Source organism: Solanum stenotomum, chromosome 3 (genome assembly GCF_019186545.1).
Source record: "Solanum stenotomum isolate F172 chromosome 3, ASM1918654v1, whole genome shotgun sequence".
NCBI classification, from domain to species: domain Eukaryota; kingdom Viridiplantae; phylum Streptophyta; class Magnoliopsida; order Solanales; family Solanaceae; genus Solanum; species Solanum stenotomum.
The window spans coordinates 6,136,455-6,158,733 of record NC_064284.1 but is presented as its reverse complement, the minus strand read 5'-3'; the positions used below and the strand labels follow the sequence as shown (position 1 = coordinate 6,158,733).

Below are 22,279 nucleotides of genomic sequence, written 5' to 3'. Positions count from 1 at the left end.
CATACAAGGTCTTAATAGTTTGCTTAGTTGACTGTAAATTAAGATAATTTTTTATTTTACATTAATCACTTCAAATACTTTCATTTTCATGTAAAAATCAAGTTCTTTCAAAGTATATCTATTCCACAATAATACTATTTTATATACCTTTTAGCTCCCAAATAGTCCCTTTTTCCCCTCCACTGTGATTAGGGGCTAGCTAAAAGATATATGCTTCAATTTCTGTTTCAGAACTATATAAATAAAATCCTAATATATGACCAAAGAATATCAACAACTCTTAATTTTAAAATATTCTTCACTCTTTAAAAAACAAATAGCTAGAGAAATAAATTAAATCACATAATTTTGTACGGGCTAATGTTTTAATATGATGTTCATCATATCTCTGACACTTTAATTATCGATATAGTTGATGCTAGCAGTGGTAAGATCTTTAAACAGCTTGGCGCATTGTATATAATAACAACAATAATAGTATATGATAAAAATTAAATAAAGTAAATCCACATAAAGAAAAGAGGATCAATGATGATGTATAACATCAGTTGGTCTGCTTTAAACAAAATTAAATGGGCTGAGTGGGACTATGAATATGCAGATTGTGCCTTTTATTTTGTAAAGCACTAATTTGTTTCCCTGCGCCTTTTTTTTTTTTTTTTTTTTTGGGTTTAGCATCAAAAGGATAGATTATAGGTTTGGACAAACTAATTTAACCGTTTTCACTACACCAATTTCAGCACTAAATGGACCCTAGCTATACACTGATATAAATCCCCTTTCTCCCTACCCCACATTTTTAAATAAAGAAGAGACATACATAAACTATTGACAAATTTTCAAAAAATGGGCTTATTCTTTGTTAAAACATCACAGGAAATTTAATACGTACATATACTTTTTATTTGATTTTCTTTATGAAAGAGATTTAATTGAACACCCTGAAAAGTCAAAAATAATTTTCAGGCGCACTTAAATTCTTTTATAGATTAGAATATTACTCTTCATTCTTTTTTACTTGTATGTTATATTAAAAATTAACGTCTATTTTTACTTGTCAAGTTAAAAAAAATTAAGAGATAGTTTATCACTTAATCTTCAATTTATTCTTATTATATTTTTTACGTGTATACCCAAAATAAAAAATTTATAAAAAAATATTTTTAAAAATACTAATTTTATTTATTATTTCTAACATATTGTTTCAAAACAATATTATTTCAAATATACACACCTCTTAGTTGAGGCAGTTCAATGATTGGTAACTCGTCCAACAAGCATTGTGAGGAGGGCCCTCCTCCTCTAATCCTGCTTCCAGAGAATGTAAATATTACTATATCTTCTGTCTCATTTAAGTGTTTATATTTTCCTTTTTTATATTAATAAAAAATTGACAATCCAAATATTTTGCATGATAAATTTAAAATCACAAGATTCAGAAACTACTATAGTACATTATACACATTTTTAATTTATTACCTCTAGATTCAAAAATCACTTTTTGAACAATTAAAACAAAAAAATATGTTGAAAACATGAGTATATGCATCAGTTGTTATAATTATTATCTTAAGACAATTTTGTACGTATGTTTCTGTCGAGGTGAAATATCGCACGATCGATGAGACTACAAATAGCCAAAACAGATGCACTTATGAAAATGAAATTTGTGAGTGAAATTGAAGTGAGAAAGCTGTAACCATTACAATTTACGGGGATAATATCAGGTTCATCTAAATCTAATATTTTTACGTGATACATAACTTTATATGGTATGAGAAAAAATAACTTTTGAGTTCTATGTTCATTCATTTTTACTTATCACATTTTGCTTATTTCTTCACACAAAGGTTATGGTGTGAGAAAAAACAACATTGACAAGAGGTCCACAAATTGGCTTCACGTGATAATATGTTGTAAAAAATTACTGCTAGTAGTACTCTCTCTGCATGCATTTCAACCTCCATTAGTATATAGTAAGTATATATTATGGACCCCTATAATATATTTTGATACGTCCTTTTAGTCCCTTCACCCACTCACATAATTCCATCCCTACAAATACAATTGTTACTCTCTTAACTTTACTTGGTGGGCTGGTTTTAGATCAAACACAAGCTTTACTTGTTTAATGTTGCACTTCCTCCTGCCTGTGAAACATGTCATGAGATCAACTTGATTACTCTATTATTTGCCACTTCTACTTGTAGAGGTTAACGTCACTCAATTTCTGAGTGATTGATGTTGACAACTTATATATAAATAATATATATATCCAAACTCTGGAAGGATCAATATTTATAAATTGCCTGAGTTTTTAATAAATGGAACAATCATTGATCTGTCCAGAAGTAAAGGTTGAATTCATGAGCTAAACATTGAGTTCATAGCCCAATTCACACAACGCTTTATATTAAATTTTAATTTTTGGATTTGTTTTCTTATAACTTATTAATTACCTAATAAAAAAATTATTCTTCATTATAAATGATTATATAACATATCAAACAAAAAATATTATTTAATTTTTTATTGGATCTCACATTAATCAATTTATGCGAGCACAAATCAATTTAACTTTTCACTCAGCTAAATTAATCAAGATGATCAAAATGACTAAGGCTACTTGCTCAAATTTGAACATGTTAACTAGACGAATCATATTCTCGTGAACTAATTTAGTCACCGTAATAACACATAGGATGACAAAATTGTCCTTGTCCGGTAATAGATGTGATGCCACTTGACATTCCGCTATAGCTAGATCAGTACACATATCCTATGTAACTTTTCACTGAATCAATTTAACTTTTCACTGAGCTAAATTAATCAAGATGATCAAAATGACTAAAGTTATTTGCTCAAATTTGAACATGTTAACTAGACGAATCATACTCTCGTGAACTAATTCAGTCACCGTAATAACACATAGGATGACAAAATTGTCCTTGTCCGGTAATAGATATGATGCCACTTGACATTCCGCTATAGCTAGATCAGTACACATATCCTGTGTACATAAATTTCGTGACAGACAATAAATCATTCAGCGTACGAAATAATTTTATAATTAGAACTAGCTAGATTATATACCTGTTTCATTTTTTTTTTCAAGTAAAATGGACTGTCATCATCATCGACTATAGAGAAGAAGAAAAAAAGATCTCTATCATATCTCAATTAGCAGTCTCCTTTTTTGAATCTTGGCACCAAATTCATAACTAGCAATATGGTCAAATAAAGGAAATAGTGAAGTCCCAATATTCATACTTTTGACAGTTTGACTCCTTTAGAAGTTGAAATTTTAAAATAAATTTACAAAGTCAAACTTTTTTTAGGGAAGTTCCTCTATAATTGGAAAAAACTAATTAAGAAATTAAAGAAAATTCCATTATTAATTTGTTTTGTAGTAACATATCAATGGGAACAGAGGAAAAAGAGTTAAGAGTTGGAATGGATATGTGATAATAAGTTGGAATGGATCTAAAAGTAATAAATGCAATCCAACACATTCATCAAACAAGAGTTGACAGTTTAACATACATAAATTGATTGATACAGACTGGCTTCTATTACTTGTCTTTTTTCCTTTTTTTCTTTCCAATTTCTTTTTTTTTTTCCCCTTCATTTTATAATTCGTGCTAATCTATAGCTAACAGGGATTATCGAATTGACATGAGGTTTTTGTTATTTAGATACAAAATTTAGTTCATCATTAATTTCTTATTTTCATTTCTAGTAGTAAATAAATGCTTAGACTGGGTTAGAGTCGCACAAAAAAGTGAGAGTATTAAGAAGGGGTGAAAAAATGTTTTAACGGTTTGAAAGTTGCTTAAATAATATTGTGCATTTAACATCAATTAATTCTAAGCGCCAAAACTATTTAAATTTTTTTGTGTATTTTCTTTCATAAAAAAAAAAGAGAGTATATTTTCTTTCATAGTTTCTTTTTTAGGTTACATGTATTAGTTATGCAGGGTTTAGTTATACATATATTAATTATGCCGGATTTAGTTAGACATATATTAGTTTTGCAGGGTTTAGCTATACATATATTAGTTATGTAGATATTAGTTATGCAAGGTTTAGTTTTGTAGAGATTACTATATATTAGTGAGTCAATTTTTATTTCTTAATTTCAAAAGTTATTAGTGAGCTAATATTTATTATAACCATTAAAATAACCAACTTTAAAAATAATACATTAAAATTAAATAAATACCAATAGCTAAAAATAGCAAAGTAAATAACAAATAATTAAAAGTAATTAAGTAATTTGTATTCGATACGATTAAGTAATTAAGTAGTATGTAATTTAAATTAAACTAAATAATAGATAACTAAAAAATTGAAACTTGTATTTTAAGCAACAAAATAATTAAAACTTGTATTTTTAACTTAAAAAAACCAGTAACAAGAATTTAAGCAATTATCAAGACAAAAAACTCAAAGAAAAAAATGGTAGTACACTTTTTTATATGTATTAATTATTTGATTAGTTATATATATATATATATATATATATATAAGAGTAAATTAATAGGGGTGAATGTGTAATTTACCATTTTAATACATATGTAACTAATACCCCATAACGTATTCCACCTTTTATCCCGCATAAATTATACATAGATTCCCTCATAAGTTATATAAGTATTAATTATGTAGGATTACAAAAAGGCAATCAAACACCGTATAAAAATAATACATGAATAACTTTTATACAACATTTGAAAATCTGCCAACAAAATATTGTACAAAATTAATACTATATGAATAACTTTTATCCTATTTGCAAACCAAACATGGTATAAAATTAATACTCATGAATAACCAAGTTATCCATGTATTAGCTTTGGCATTATCCAGCTACCAAACGACCCCTAAGTTTATCTTCACTCTCTCTTTATTTTTCTTCTGTAGTTTTGTTGATTTTTTCTAACACTAAGCACCACCCTAGAGTCACCATATATCAATGTACGATGCACGTACTTCATGCTATTCAATAATTTGAATAACATACTTATCACATGTTAATATGGTTTAGCTATTGCTAATTGCTAGCGTTAATTATTGACTCAACAAACAGCAAAACTTTTCAGACTTCGACTTCTGTTGGATTTTAGGTCTTTTTCTTCAAATAAAAATCACCTTAATTAAATGTATACAGTTAGGAAATTAGACTGAAATACACTACAAGGAATTAATAACTAATGAGAAATGTTATATGCTTACTTTATCCTAATTTATGTGATATATATATATATATATATATGTTTCTCTAAGGGGAATTTTACATATAGTCACTCAAAAATAGATTAATTATGCTCTATAGCTATAGTTTGATAATTACGATTAGTAGCTACATGTTATAGGGAAGAGAGTGGTGAGTAAGATTGAAAGAGGAAGGAGAGAGGCGAGCGAGAGAGGGCAAAGAAGTAAGTTCCGAATTATAATTAATGCAAACTATAATTATGTTACCTAATTAACTAGTACTATATGTTTGCTTAACGGCATAATTTCTCCTTTCTTTAATACCATAAATTTCAAAAAATAACTTTTATTAAACACATTCGTATAAATAAAATGGAGGGAGACTTTATACAACAAGGACATATGGAGTCATAACTCATACCTCCTTTACCTTAATTAATATATATTTTACGTATATACTTCCTCTATAGCATATATATCAATTAGTAGCACTCTACTAAACTAAGATTAGATCAAAATAAAGAAAGATCGATTTTATTTTGACCTTATTGCGGCAAAAATTGACTTGTAGAGGTCCCCTGCTGCCTGCTGGGACTTGGGAGAAAAAAGTAGAATGAAAAATGTATATATAATATAATACTTACCAAATATGTCAACAACGTACAGACTGAATTTACTTCCTAATTATTAAAAAAAATGCTTTACGTATATATATAAATTATAATTACAAATTCAGAGGAGCCAGGATTAGAAGTTTGGGGGTTCTAAATTTTAGGACAGAAGAGAAAAATATTGCAAAACGTGTTTTTTTTAAACTTTTATTGATAGTGAGGTTCACAACCCATGACTTTAGCGTGGAAAACATTTTCACGACCCCTTCCTCAGTACTGAACCATCAATTAGTTTTGTTAGAAATTCACGTGTTTATATACATATATATTTATTTAATCTTCTAATACAAATATAGAATCTACAGAAAAGCTACTGAGTTCATCTAAACCCATGAATCCCACTCAGCTCCACTCATGATTATAATATAGAGGGTGTTTACCTAGGTATTGTTAAACAAACATTTGAAAGGTGCATCTCTCCATAGCTGCCGGTCTTACACCCATACCAATACCATTCCTCATACTATAAAGTTTAAAAGTTATTTTCTTACATATATATATACTTTCTTCTTTCCTCGTAGAAGAATGCATTTCAATTTTTTAAAAGCTATCAATTACTCATGCATGTTTGTATAAATAATTGCTTCTAATTGACTTTTAAATGATCATTTCATGTAAAATCTTTTAACATCTCCCTCCTATATATATATAGTAGAAAAATATATGCCCACCCAAAAAGGTGCGTATATATATATATATATATATGAAGTAGGGTGTCACCATGCTAATTAAAGCACCGGCAATACATATATAACACAAAACCGACCCACCTTCAGCTATCATTCTTCTGTCTCTCCGTAAAAATTGGCTCATCTATCCGCTTTCATTTGAGAAAAAACTCATTAATGTCCTTATATGTTAAATGAAATGACATAGATAAACTAAACTTTTAATGAATAACATAAATAAGACTTTTCTCTAAGTTCGATGATATATTTGATCTTTTCACTTTAAAAAAGATAATTTAATTAATAAAGTAATCGAATAATAACTGACCATATGTAAAAAATGATTTTGCAAAAGTGAAATTATTTTCAATTAATAAATAATAGCATGAATGAGTCTTTGCTCAAACGATAATGACATGAACCAAAATTTTTAACGAAGGATATAAATAAGTTTTTTCTCAAATTCAATGAAATATTTTTACATTTTTCTTTTGTAATAGAAGAAATAATCTGAAGACCTGGATATAGGGGGAGAGTAGGTTTCATAGGATTAGATCCAAAGAGCAATAGACTTAGACGAAAGAGGAGGGAAAATAATTGGAGGAATCCCAAAGAAGGTAAAGGTTGAGAACAAAAGGCAAAGAGCCAAAGGCAAATGGAAATGATTACATGAATGAAGTAAATGGATCCTATGTACCTTTGATTGATAAAATCTTCCCTTTACAAGTCTCTCCATTTTTATTTTAAAAAAATTAATCTAAATAATTATTAGTATAAAATTTTAAATTAAAAAATAACCCATCAATATATAATTCATGTAATATTGATTAGAAATAGAAAAAATAAACAGTAAATTTATCCGGGTATCAAAAAAATTGACTCTTGGGATTGGACCCCACCTTTGGCCACCATTGTCTTTATGGATTGAAAGATATAAAGAGCACCTCACGTGGAGTCTGAACCAAAGGCTCTGTCCAACCACAATTAAAAGTATTTTCTCCAAATATCGAAATCAAATTCAGCAATATATGTATAATTATTACTTTGATTATTTTGTAGGCATATTTGTCAAAAAGGCAAATTAAAAAAGTAACCTCCAACAAAAGCAAATAATTTCCTTTTTCTCCTTTTGTTCAATTTTTTTCTTGAATGTTTAAAGCTTATAATTCCCACTCATTATCGTTGATGCTTAAAGCTTTTCTCTCCCTCTTTCACCTCTTATCCGAACCAACACATGTTACACGTCAAATGCCTAAAGAAAATCCCATACAACTATCTACACTCGAAAGAGACATATTCATCCCAGCTAATACAAATAGGAACTTAATTTTTTTTAAGATAAAAAGGGAACATTTTGTTTCATTTCATTCATTCAAAGAGAGAGAAAGAAACATACAGAGACCCACAAAGAATTAAATATAGTGTCTGTCACTATTTTCTCATAAAAAGAACTTGGCCTAGCTAGTGAGAAAAAAAAAAGAGAAAGAAGGGGATCATTTTATTTTTTTAAGAGCGAGTTTTTAGTCATTACTACTTTGTGAACATGGATGGAGGAGGTGATGATCATCTCCACCAACACCACCAACACAATCACCGCCCTATCGCGACTTTTCCGTTCCAATTACTTGAGAAAAAAGAAGACGAAGCTTGTTCCAGTTCATCCAACGCTGCAACTGCTTATACTACTTCTCTTGCCATTTCAAACACAGATAATACTCATACAAACCCTAATAATACACCTCGATCAACAATTTCAACTCTTCAAATCTCAGCTTCTGGTGCCGATACATCTAAAAAGCCGCCCCCAAAGCGAACCTCCACCAAAGACCGCCACACTAAGGTTTGTTGTATTTTTTCTGATTATCTCATCTAAAAGCTTAAACAGTCAGAATATTGAATTAATTACTTATTTATATTTTGTGTCGATAGGTTGATGGTCGTGGCAGACGTATCCGCATGCCTGCGCTTTGTGCAGCTAGGGTTTTTCAGCTCACACGGGAACTCGGTCATAAATCCGATGGTGAAACCATAGAGTGGCTACTTCAACAAGCGGAACCAGCAGTAATCGCCGCTACAGGAACCGGTACAATTCCAGCAAACTTCACGTCGCTTAATATTTCACTACGTAGCTCAGGCTCCAGCATGTCAGTACCTTCACAGCTACGATCTTCATATTTCAATCCGAATTTTTCGCTCTCACAACGACGAGGGCTATTTCCTCCGGGAATTGGATTGTCGACTGATACTTCAGCTACTACGTTGTTGAATTTTCAGTCGGCGAATTTAAGCCCTAATATGCAGTTACAAACAAAGCCTGAATTGCGTGACAATTCAATCGATTTAACGGAGTCGAGTCCGGCGGAGGATAATTTAAGTAGGAAACGAAGGTCAGATTTAGATTTGGAGCAGCAGCAGCATCAACAACAACAGCAAATGGGAAGCTATTTGCTACAGTCGAGTACTGGTACGATGCCAACAAGCCATTCTTCAATTCCGGCTAATTTTTGGATGGTGACGAATCCGATTCCTAGTAACCAAGTGATGGGAGGCGATCCGATTTGGCCGTTTCAATCAGTAAGCAATTCTGGTGCAGCAGCTGCTTTGTATAGAGGCACAATGCCAAGTGGATTGCAATTTATGAATTTTCCCACTCCAGTTGCGCTTTTGCCTAGTCAGCAACTAGGCGGCGGCAGTAGCGGTGGCGGCGGTAATAATGGATTGGGAGAAGGTCAATTAGGCATGTTTGCCGGACTAAATCCGTATAGAGGTGGTGGCGGTGTATCGGAATCTCAGGCGAGTGGGTCCCATTCGCATCACGGCGGTGGCACGGATGATCGGCACGATACAACGAGCCATCATTCATAGCTATAGACTGCTGATTGATTGATCATTATATTCATCCATTCTTTCCCAACTTGTGTTTTGTAAGTTTGGATGTTTAAAGTTCCTTATATTTTTCTTTCTTGTTGTTAAATTTGTTCTGAACATTCTTTTTTCTTTCTTCACCTTTTTTATCGTGTGATTAATTTGCCTTACGAGTTTGAAGAGGGCACAGTTTTAACAAAAGAAGGAGTATTTGATGAGTGATTTTGTCAAAATTTCTCTGAATTGTTTTTCCAATTTTAGAGTCGTTTGCTATTCATCATCATTTGATTGTTCTTTTTTATCTTTCTTCTAAAGTTACATGTACAAACATTATTACAGTTAGTTAATTTGTTCTGGATATGGATTATGTCATGTCATAAGCATTTAACCCTTTGCTGACTTGCAAATTAACATCTACAGTAGTAAAGATTTTTCACTTGTTTGAGTTAATTATGGAAACTCCCAAGTCCCAATTAACCCTTGACGCGGGAAATCTCGATAGCTGATTGATTTGTTATATGAAATTTCACTATATCGGTGAGAGTTCGATGCCCTACTTTGTAATTTCTTTCCTTATTCCCAATTATTACTACTATTTTTCAAGGAAAAAATTAATTAATTTTGTCGTGCTCTTATCATAAAAAGATGAGTTTAATTTCTATTGACAATGCAAAATAATATTTTTCACACTATCGGACATACATACAGAAGTAATTTTTTTAAATTGAAAGAAGGGAGTATAAGGTGTTACCACAATTTATGATTTTGAGTCATGAAAATAAGTTATGTTCGTTGATTGTGTAATATTAAATTGCATTATCAAGTCATATTAAAAGATGATATTATAAACATAATTGGTAACCTTAAAAAATGGAGAGCAATCTTCTATAACAAATCAAGAAAAACAATCTTTATAAACATATAACGTAAACTCTTAAGAACTGAAATTAATAAGGTTTTACTTGATATAATAAGTTAAATACAATATTATATTTTTGCATTATTAATGTAACTTAACTAATAATAACAGTTAATTACTATTTTTATCCGAGCATAAAATTAAAGCTTATTCTATTAAAAATTAATTGTAATTATCTATCTTAGATAAATTAATTAAATATTTTTATATTATAAGTACAATATATAACTTTAAACTTGCAAATGAATTGCTCTCTCTTTGTTTAAACAAACTATGATATACTTTCCTTTTTAATCTATTTAAAAAGGAATGACCCATATTATTTTCTTGGTAACATTTTAATATCAACTTTTTACGCGATATTTTTCAGGCCACAAGATTAAAAAAATATTTATATATATATTTGACATAATTTTATTATAGGACCACAAGATTGTAATTTTTTTTTAAACTTCGTATTTAGTCAAATTAGATTATTCATTTTTAAACATCACCCTTAAATTCTCGACAAGACCTATGACTTGAAGCCTGTAATTAACGCTAGTCGCTAGGTATAGAATAGTCTTGCTAACCCTTTAATGTTGGAGAAGTATATGTGGCAAGAAATTTTGGTATTCCCATTAATTACTCTGCTGTCATAACAAAGTATGATTAAATTTTTTTTCTTTTCTAGTTTTAAAATTAGAAAAAAAATAAAAGTAAAAGTAGTTTGAGAGATATGGGCCGAGGTTGGTGGGGGCCCATACCTTATCAGGTCCAGATGTTGGCTCAGGTGGTGAGGCCCACATGTTGGCCATCTCCTAAACCAATGTACGATTGGTATCACTGACAAACAGGTGGATCATTCCTTATACTCTTTCCATTTCAATTTGTTTTGACATTATACTTTCAAAAATAAATTAACTTTTTAAAATTTATAATCTTAAATTAAAGATACGTAGAATGTATCAAAATATTCTTTAATAAGAATCATTCTATCTTATAGACAAAAAATGAAAGTGAATAAATAATACCAATAGTGAACATTGCTGGCCTGGCACCATAAAGATCGGTGGTGGGTTTAAATGACCCCACTGGACTTGGCCCACACCTCCAATGATCTGGACCGTTCATGCTTAAGTGGGCCCTCTGTTAATGGGCTCAGCTGAATGATTAATTTGAGAGAAATGCGTATTGAGTATTAAAGATGAGTTTCTTGCATCACCATGTTGTATCAATGTCTCCCATCATAAATCACAACACTTTACCCTCAAGCTTTTGTCCAAAAATATATAAAAATATAAGTAGATTAAAAAAAAGTATTCAGTATACGGTTTAAACATTTGCCTTCGTAGGCATTTTGTGCGCACTGGGTAAACGTCGTATTGGGTAAGAACATGCAAATCAAGAAATGTAAATTGTTACTTATTAAATATAATTATATAAATAAAGAGTAAGTAATATTTCTAACAAGTTGAGATTTTAGATGAGATGGTAGTGCAATTTCACAGTTTTAATCAATAAGCAAGTTCTAAGTTGAAGAATATTCACTATTCAGTTAGTACCAAAAAGAAACTAAAGTTTAAACAGTGTAAAAAAGTCTGGATAAAAAGTTGATGTACAAAGGGATAAAACACTAATATATCACATCCCATTCCATCATATGATCAGAGTCATTATATTGTGAATCTAATGAATACAGGAAATTGTACTGCGCTAGACTTTGTTGGACAACTACCCTCTCTACTTTCCTAAAAAGATTTGCTGCTAATAATCAATTGAAAGGTAACCATTACTTTTATCAAAACATAATAGGTGAATAAAGATGAATTTTAACTTATTTTAGTAGTTAGAGTAGAATTAATAACTACTCCCTCTATCCCAATTTATGTGACTTACTATCCTTTTTAGTCAGTTTAAAAAAGAATGACACATTTATATATTAAGTAACAATTTAACTATAAAATGTATATTTTACTTTTAATGAAATGATTTACAGCCACACAAATTTCAATCATTTATTTTGGACCACAAATTTTAAAAGTCATCATCTCTTTCTTAAACTCCGTGTCGAATCAAACTATCTCACATAAAATGGAACGGAGGGAGTAGTTATTTTCGAATGATGATGGTTAGACAAGCTCATATATTTATCTTGATTAATTTCACTGAATATCTCATATCTATTAATGACTGATATCTCATAGACTCATACCATCATAGGTACTAGGTAACTAGATCTGGCCATAATTTCCAAAACACTTAGTTTAAATTGCATGGAACATAATTTTGTGTGAATCTCATGATATTTTTGTTTCTATCCAAAAAAAATTCGGATTTTATTGTAATACTTTTGTAATTTAGGCAGAAGATAAACTTTTTTTAAAAAGTATAAATGGAAAAAAGTTTCCCTTGCAGCTACGTATTTCCTCTCATACGTGCATATTCTATTGTTTCACAAAGGTCTGTGTATTATTTAATCAGTTGCCTTTTCAAATGTGAAATAAATGATAAAAGCCAAAGTCCCTTCTTTTGGCTGTTGAATGAATCCAAAAGTATGTGGTGGACCTTGAAACCACTAAAGAGAGTTATAACAGTTGGCATCTTTAACCTTAACTTTTTAGGGGGGAAAAAACTTATCTGTCATGGGGAAGACATTGTTGGAGAAAATTAAAAGTGTCAATATTTACCAATCTCTCTTTCTAATTACCAAGTACATGCAAAACTATATATGATTCGTTTTAAGTACAGATACTGCGTGAAAAATATATACCGCGTTAGTTAAAACAACAGACTCTGAAAAAGGTAGAATATATGTTGATCTGATCACAAATATTTACAAATATACTAAAGTTCACTATGCCAACAATGATTTGGCCATCATCAGTATTTATAAGTGAATTTTATGTACGTAGAACACAACTTCAACATTTAAACCCTATACACTTCTAATTTTATTTTATTTTTCAAAATTCAAACCAAGTATATATCGTCTTAAACTTCACTTATTGATGTTTTTTTCTCTTTGAAGTGCTCCGATTGAACTTCACATACTCCCTCATTTTAATTAACTTGTTTGGTTTTGATTTGATACATGAGTTTTAAAAAGTAAAAGATACTTTTTGAATCTCATAGTCTTAAATATATGATGTACAACCAAATTGAAACAAGAAGGTACAAACTAAAACTTTCAATAATACAATAGTATAGATTGGCATTATAGCAAGTAGTCTGGCCTGTGAAAGGAGGCAAGAACTGGAAATTTTCAGTTAGGTGAAATTAGATGTCTGTGGCTGTGAGGGGTAATAATTTGGTTTGTCACTGCTTCCATAATATCAATATAGAAAATTTGGTCATGGTTGTACAAAAAATAATAGCACATGGGTTGAAACCATAAGGTACAACAAAGTGGTCCCTTAAAGAAAATCTGTTAACCCCTTTGAATAGTATAGATTTAGACCATCCAAAATTAAACCAAACATCCAGCCATTGTCTTCTTTTTGGAATTAATTAGCTTATAATCCAGCAAGTTGGCAAACCAAATTGGTGGGGGGATTGATTTTAAGTTTGCTAATTACACATAAATTTTGCTAAATTTGGCCATATGATCTCCCATTCTTATATGATTTCTGACTTTCCCAATATAATTAAATGAAGTTGATAGCTCACTTACTTTTGGTATTTTGATAGTAGCTTTTTTGTCTCTTTTTTTTATTGATTTGCCCGCTCTCTCTTACACACAAAAATAGAAAAGAAAATGTGGGAGAGCATGAGGGTGTATGCCTAAGTAATTTTATGATTTATTTGTGTATTTGGTAAACGCAAAAATAAAAATAAAAGTTATAAGTCGAAGGATTTATAAATAAAAAATCAGCTAAAAATTATAAGTTCGCTACCCTCAATTTATAAACACTTTTGATTTATATATGATCTTTGAAATACTCTTCCTAAAACATATTTTTAATTTATTTCTCTATTTTATTTTCATTATTCTTATTTTCTTTTTATGTAAAAATGCTTTTTTGTAGATAGGCTTAAGGATATCTTAGTCGCTTTATATTGACTAATATTTTGTTCAACATTTTTATTCAATCATGTAATTGCTTGTTTATAAAATTAATTTATCAATATTTATGAATTATCTCAGTTCTAGATACTTATCAACATACTTTTTCTTGCTCATTTTTTTTCCTGATTGAAAGTAGTAGTCACTCTACTGTTGGATCAGTTAGCTCAAATAAGTTCTATACATATATATTTTCTTTAATTATTTTATATTTACTATTCAAAACTTACCGATCGATCTGATTAATTCAAATATTTGATTGGATGTGCGTAGAATATATCATTTAAGTAGAAAGTGATACATATACCCCACTGATCGAAGAGTGTAAGAATGGCAGCTGCAACTCTATGATTGTAAAAAGGTACAAGACAGTAGAAGATGCCATATATCATACCACTTACCCTTCCAAGTGTGTTCGGTACGAAAGAAAATATCTTTTTAAGAAAATTGATAGGTATATTATTTTATTTTTTGTGTCTTTCATATTTAAATAAAAAGTATTATTTTAAACAAATTATATATAATCTAGCTAGTTAAATAATATGGGAGCTTGGGGTAGGAGTTGTGGTGTGGGGATGGAGGTTACGTGAGTTGAGGAAAGATAAAATGTGTTCGAAGATAGAAATGACACAATTAATATGAAATATTATCGCTTTTGAGACTTGTATTTCATATTTCTACTAAAGAAATCATTTTTTCTCATTTCTAAAAAAAATATTTTTCTCAACTCAATAGAAATCATTTAAATATTTTTCATATTTAAATATTTTTTTCATAAAATTTACCCAATAAAAAATGAAAAGACCAAAAACATTTTCCTCCATACCCAACAGGCAAACACACCCTTAATGGCATATTTTCCCAAACGTTACACTCCATTAATGTTTCTTTCAATTTTTATTACTATCGTTCAGAAGTCAGAACTCTTGTCATAAACATTTAATTTAGAACAGTAATTATATATATACTGTTCAGAACCAAGAAACTCATCAACCATAGCCAGAGTGTCAAACTATTTATTGATTTTGTGGCGTTAAGTCACTGATCAATACTATATTATATAATATAAACTTTGGCTAAAATCATTCCTCAATTATGATTCAAATCTAATGTACATCCTCATATTATCTAAGTGAGCACAAAAACATTTTTATACTATCCAAAAAATAACATGAATCATCCTTCAGTAAATTTTTGTTAAGAAACTGATAGAACCAATAAAAAAATATTTTTAAGTTGTTCATGTCTTGACCACGACGAGAAAATCAAAGTTACCTAAAAAGAATAAAGATATGGATAGAAAATGAATCTATTCTCAGGATTTAAATTTTATGTGTTGTTAGTTTATATGTTTTTTGCATCATCAAGTAAATTGACTTGCAACAATACTAAGTTTTGAAATATTTATACAGTAGGTTCTGATGGTTAGAAAGACTATGTAAAAAAAATCATTTTAAAAATATTACGTCCAACTATTTAGAGATTTTCTTTATAAAATATTTAGGGCGTATGTACTATATATACAATGCAATTCACATTTTATACAATGTATAAAAATGCTGAAAATTTAGTGAACTTACGTAGGCATTAAGTTATGAAATTAAAAAAAAATACTTTATTTGAAATTTTTGAAGTTAGAGTAGTATTTGGCCATATTTTTACAAAGAATATTTAGAATTTGAATATATTTTGTCTAAATATGATTTAAACCTCAATTTCTAAAAATTAAAAAAACCATCTAACTTGACTAGCTTAACCATGTGTACATATATTCATTCGACTTGACACATTTTTTTTGTTGGTGGCGTGAGTTTCTTAAAAAAATAGACAGAAGGATGAATCTTGCAACTTTTTGGATAGTTCAAGGTATAACATAAGGATGTACTTTAGGTTTAGGTCATACTTTAGGGATGATTTTAGCCAAAAACTATGCGAAAGGAACAAAAATACCCTTCATCCACTTTTATTAGTTCATTATATTAAACATAAACATCAACTTTCACTTGTTCAGCTTAAAAACTTAAAAGATAATTCATCACTTTATTCCTAAGTTGCCTTTGTTATAATAAAAATATTATTTTATTTAGGAAAAAGGGTAAAAAATATTCTTACACTATGTGAAATAAACAAAAACGTCATCTGTTTATAGTTTGGCTCAAATTGCACTTACCATTAATTCTTTAGTTCAAAAATGCCTTAAACTATGCGAAAGGAACCAAAATGTCCTCCGTTTGTAGTTTGGTCCAAAAATGTCTTTGCCGTCAATACTTTAGTCCAAAAATGTCCTTATTGTTATTTAATGGGTCAAAAATGCTCATTTTCCAAATAAACATATTATTATTTTCTTTTTGACACATTCTTTTTCGATTAGTGTTTTTTTAAAAAAAAATAGCAAATGTTTATCTTACTTCAATTTAGAAAAAAAATAAAAAAATGAAAATATTTCTTATATTATTATTATTTTTATCGTTATATAAATATAAATTAATGATGAATATACTATGATCTTATATATATGACATATATTGTCTGTTGAAAGGGTGCATGAAGTTATTCTATTTTAATTGATAGAATAAGATTAAGAAGAAAAATATCTCCTACATTTTTATTTGTAAAGTGATTTTAGAAGAAAAAAACAAGAATAGTGTTCTTTAATAATATTTCAATTAGGAAGAAGATGTGTTTAAAAAGAAAACAAACAATATATTTGTTCGAAAAAGAGCATTTTTGACCCATTTTGTAACTATAGGGACATTTCTGGACCAAAGTATTGACTGCAAGGGCATTTTTGAGTCAAATTATAAAAGTAGGACATTTTTTACCCTTTTTCCTTTTATTTATTGCTCTTTACAAAATATATCAAGTCAATATTGGATACGTAAAAATAGATGGAGGAAATATATAATGAAATAGAAATTAAATTTTGGCTCGTTGTCTGTAACGACTCATTTGGTCGTTTTGAGTACTAGAGCTTTTTATTGTATAAAATACTCTTCCGATAGATTTTAAATGAGTGTTTTGGACTATTCGTAACTACAATTATGAAATTAGTGGGGTAGTTTTTATAATTAAGTTAGTTGGTGGTTATAGAAGATAGCATTAAAACAAATAGTGGGCCACTTCTACCAACCCATAATTAGGCTTAATAATAATTAGGGATTTCCATCGTGAGTTAGAAACTCAACAGAAATTCAACTACAGTGATACAAATTGCAGAGAGGCCGACGAGTACTTCAGGTAAATCCAAAATCCAATATGTATTTTGTGAATATGAACAAAGGCTTTATGATTATTATTTTATTATTGCTATTAGACGGGAAATTGAAAAGAACGAGGTTCCAGTAGTAGTGTTAGGTTGAATTTTGGTGGTTAATGGCGTTGAGTGTGAGATTGTGAGAGACAAATTTGTCTCCCACGGATTGGCTGATTTCCAATGAGATTATTTAATTGAGTTAGGAAAATTGCCTTAGGGATCATAATAATGATAAGATGGGTCACTTTATATTCTAAATAAATGATTGAATTTCCTTGAAGTTTAGATGTTAGTTCTTAAATTTAAGGGACAAACTTTGGTTGGGTTGATTAAACTATTGTGAAGTACTAAAACAATAAGTGGTAAACTATTGTTTATTGAGTTGAAGAGTGGATTGCAGATGGAAGTTTTATGGAATTAAATTGTCACTGTTATGTCCATATTTTGGAATGGGTTTCATGGGTTTCCGTGTTACATTGGTTAGTTTATTTTGTGGCTTCATGAGTTAGCTGCCACTGGTATCGTGACCAGTGTTTCAGTTTTACCATATTATAAACTAAAATTTGATAGATTGAGATAGAGGTAATTAAATATAAGGTGTAGTATATTATATGAATTATATTAAAGTTATGCTAATGGGAGGAATTAAGACTTACCCTTAGGTTTGAACTTTAGGAAGTTGATTATAGAATTAGGTGAGTTTTTGGGTATAGGAGGGACATAGAATAATATGAGTGTTTATAAGCTTGTTAACTTACAAATTATGCATATATGCTTGATAGATTGGAAAGGTTCGGAGGCATTGAGGAAAGGAAAGGCATTGGAGAAGTAGCTTGCGTGACGTCAGTTCTTCGGTGGAGGTAGGTTATGGTTTGTTCTATTTGATAGATAAACTCTTAATAGCGATTGATATTCATTGAATGATATTGTGAAGTTCTCTATGTACTTGACTGTGTGATTATGTGGCTTGGTTGTGTGGTTTGTGATTGGTCTAAAATCCTGAGACCGTGAGATTTATAATCTGAAAACCTCTCTATTGAAGTTATGCCTTGAATAAAGAGGGCTTGATGTAATATTATTAATGAACTGAAAAGTAGCGATAATAAATGATAAATTAATAATATTACTGGATCGGAGTGTCACGTTCCGACACGATATTTTTGGATCGGAGTGTCACGTTCCGACACGGTATTTTTGGATCGGAGTGTCACGTTTCGACACGGTATTTTTGGATCGGAGTGCCATGTTCCGACACGGTATAATTGGATCGGAGTGTCACGTTCCGACACGGTAACCTTAAAGGAAAAAGATATTGAATTAACTTAATGTACTCAATCTCAATGAACGCATTTCCCAAACGAGTGTGATGTAGAGACATGAGTCCTTGTGTGTGTGCTTGATATTGTGATTGATTACGTACTTGCTTCAACTGTTACTTGTTCATGTTGTGGTCTCTTATCACCTGCTAAGTGCTATAGTTGACTTTATACTATTATTCATTGTATATTAGTTTCTATTTTGGGTTGGCCGATGATACCTACTCAGTACACGTTCCTTGTACTGACCCCTACTTGTGTTTTCTTTGTTTTTCTTTTGTGGAGTGCAGCAAGTGTACCATCGACTTCGACTCGCCCTCAACTCTAGCCAGTCTCCAGCACATCAGATTTCAGGGTGAGCTATTCCTTCTAGCTCGTGCTAGATTCTCTCAGTTATGGCATGATGTCCTTGAATTTCGGACATGGACCATCGTATTTACTTATTTCGGGGTCTCTAATACTTTTAGACTTGATATGTTAAGAACAGATGTCCTTGATGTGATGATTTTAAGATTTTGGGGATAATATGTAATAGACTTTAGAGGTTTATTTGATTGGTTACTTTAATAAGTTTTGGAGCTTCCGCGTTATTGTTGTTAGTCGTAGTTAAATTATTGGTATATGTTGGGGTTTAGATTCCTTGGTCCGCCCACTTAGGAGGTAAAGTGTGGGTACCACTCATGACTCAATTTGGGTCGTGACATTGTCGTAAGTGAATGGATACAATGCTACTAATTATTATGTTGGAGCTGCTACCTAAGTTGGAACTATATATTTAATTGTGACTGAAGTTTTTCCAAGTGGAGAAAAGGGTATTGAATGAGTTGCATCTTTTCATGCTATAAATAACATGTCAAATCTGATTAGTTGTGGCTTTGAGCCTTTTTCTTCCAAAACGTGTAGAGAGGGTGATACTCACCCCATTTATTTCCCTTTCAATTGCTCGTACGATTTGGAAGTTAGTTTACAACTAGCTTACTTTTTCATCCACGAGAGTGCAATGACGTACAACAAAATTTTATATGAATCAATTAACGGTATCAAATGGGCGAATTGAGTTGAAATTGGAGATATTGAAATATGGTGAAATAGAAATTATGTTGAGTTTTGACATGTTCAAGTTTACTTTGAGCTCAAATAGGTTGGGTTCAAATGGGTTTATACACGGGTTGGGTCTTGATCCACCCAATTTGATCTGCTTAATTTCAATAATTTTAATATATTATTATTTAAGTTTTATAACTTCAATTTGAATTTCAACTAAAAAAAAAATTAAAAAAGAAGTTACAAATGGATAAATAAATCCTTAAAGATATAAAATAGATAATAATTCATATCTTCAATATAAGAGCATACATTACATCAATGCAAATAAAGAATCTTAAAACGGGTCAAAATTGGAGATTAAATTGGGCTCAATTGTAAATTCTCTTAAAATGAGTTAAGACTTGAATTGATTGAGATTGAACCCAATTTAAATTATCTTAAACCTAACCCTTAAAAGTATGAACGGGTTACCTATAATTGGATTCATTTTTGACATTCCTAGATCGATCATATTGGCATATGAAACTTCTACGGTGTACAAGAAAAAGTTTTATGAAACCACACTATAGTTCCTTGTTATATGAAATCTAAAAATAACTATTTTAGTCTTATCAACTCGTTTACACTAGTCACTATGGGTGTGTTTGTAGAGTATTACTAATAAAATATAACTTCTTTTTCTTATTTCCATTAAAACAAAAATTATCTTTTATTTTAAAGAGTTTGTTTTTGAAAGAAAATATTTGATCAATCAACATAAAAAAATAGAAAATATTTTAATTCGTACCGAACACACCTATGCGGTTGATTACTATGTTTGGACCTTCAAATTGTTGTGTTGGATTCCTTGTCTACGACATGCTGTTTTGCGATTTCTTCCGTATGGGCCGCACTTGCTGATCGGGCTCATATAATATTTGCTTTCATATGCATATTGAGATATTGAAAATAAACAATAATCATTTAGTGTTCAGATTTGGAGACAACATCTTAATATTTAGATGTGTATTTAGATCTAGACACCTACCTCTTAATGCAAATCTTAATATTCAGACGTGTGTTCAGATTCAGAGGTCTTAATCTTAATGAAAACAAATGGAGCCTAAGTTGCTAGAAGTCATTGCCCCTATTTCAGATAGTTTTTAATTTTTTTTCTTAAATATGTTATCAATATTTAATTTTTATTTTTATTTTTCATTTAATGAAAATTTGTGAATTAAAGTATCTTAATCTGTGATTTAATTTTGTTAGGCATAAATTTAGATATTTTTTGTCTTGTATTTCTGTGACCTAAATTCACTAAACTTATGTCTTACTCGGCATAAGTTTGGTAGGAATTAAGATATGCCTGTTATAATAACTTTATTATTTTTTTACCCTCCCTAGGAGCTCCCACCCCTTTTGTTCCCTTGGTAACTCGAACTCACAACCTTCGGGTTGGAAGTGGGGGTGCTTACCATCCGAGCAACTTCCTCTCGTCGCTTGTTATAATAACTTGTGAGTTCTGAAACTGAAATTTTGTCTTCATCAGCATAAATTCGGTAGGAACTAAAGTTATATCTTTTTACAATATAATTTATATTTTCAGAACTAAAATTTTGTCTCTATCTATAAATTCGATGGAATTAAGCGGCATAACTTGTTTTGTATTATGATACAATAATATAAAGTTATGTTGAACGAAAATTATTTGTAATTTTGACGTCAAGAATATTTTTAGCCATTTATGTTTCATTTAAAGTGATGAAAGACAAAAACTAAATAATCATCCCAATATAGAGGCATTTGTGCGCTGCTAGCCTGCTACGTTTACTTCTGGGCTTAGGCCCAATTATGTTATAGAAAGGACAGGCCCTAAACTGTACCGGTCCGAGGTAGGAAAACTTAACAGAAAGTCCTACATAAAGACAAAAACCAATAAATAGACCTACATGAAGATTGAAGACGAACCAAAAAAAAAGAAAAGAAAATCTTGTAGCTAACTAACCTAAACTTTGTTTTATTGGTAATCCAATAAAGACTACGATTAGCTTCTTCAAACTAAACACTCCTAGCTATTAACTACCACCTATCTCAATTAATAAGCTAAACTTTGTTTATTTTTGTTATTAATGTTAAGATCTGGGGGTGTTGCTCAGCCCTCGACCCTCTCCCCCAAGGGTTTTTTTTAAAAAAAAAACACATTTCCAAAAATATTATGATCCCACGTGCAAACTAAAAACTTTTTATTGCAATGTTCATAATTATTTAGCTTCAAAATAGAAAAAGTTCAAAGCTTCAA

General features: G+C 30.1%; 2 protein-coding genes across 2 annotated transcripts; both read left to right on the top strand.

The window, feature by feature from the left end:
• Nucleotides 1-7,928: 7,928 nt before the first annotated feature.
• Nucleotides 7,929-9,641, top strand: LOC125857934 (transcription factor TCP14-like). Its single transcript, XM_049537596.1, has 2 exons — nt 7,929-8,393; nt 8,483-9,641. The coding sequence occupies exons 1-2, from the start codon at nt 8,097-8,099 to the stop codon at nt 9,416-9,418; spliced, it is 1,233 nt and encodes a 410-aa protein (XP_049393553.1). The 5' UTR covers nt 7,929-8,096; the 3' UTR covers nt 9,419-9,641.
• Nucleotides 9,642-16,217: 6,576 nt separating this feature from the next.
• On the top strand, nt 16,218-19,503 carry LOC125857822 (uncharacterized). The gene is made up of 4 exons (XM_049537470.1): nt 16,218-16,248; nt 17,523-17,619; nt 18,418-18,495; nt 19,242-19,503. The coding sequence occupies exons 1-4, from the start codon at nt 16,218-16,220 to the stop codon at nt 19,474-19,476; spliced, it is 441 nt and encodes a 146-aa protein (XP_049393427.1). The 3' UTR covers nt 19,477-19,503.
• The last annotated feature ends 2,776 nt before the right edge of the window (nt 19,504-22,279 follow it).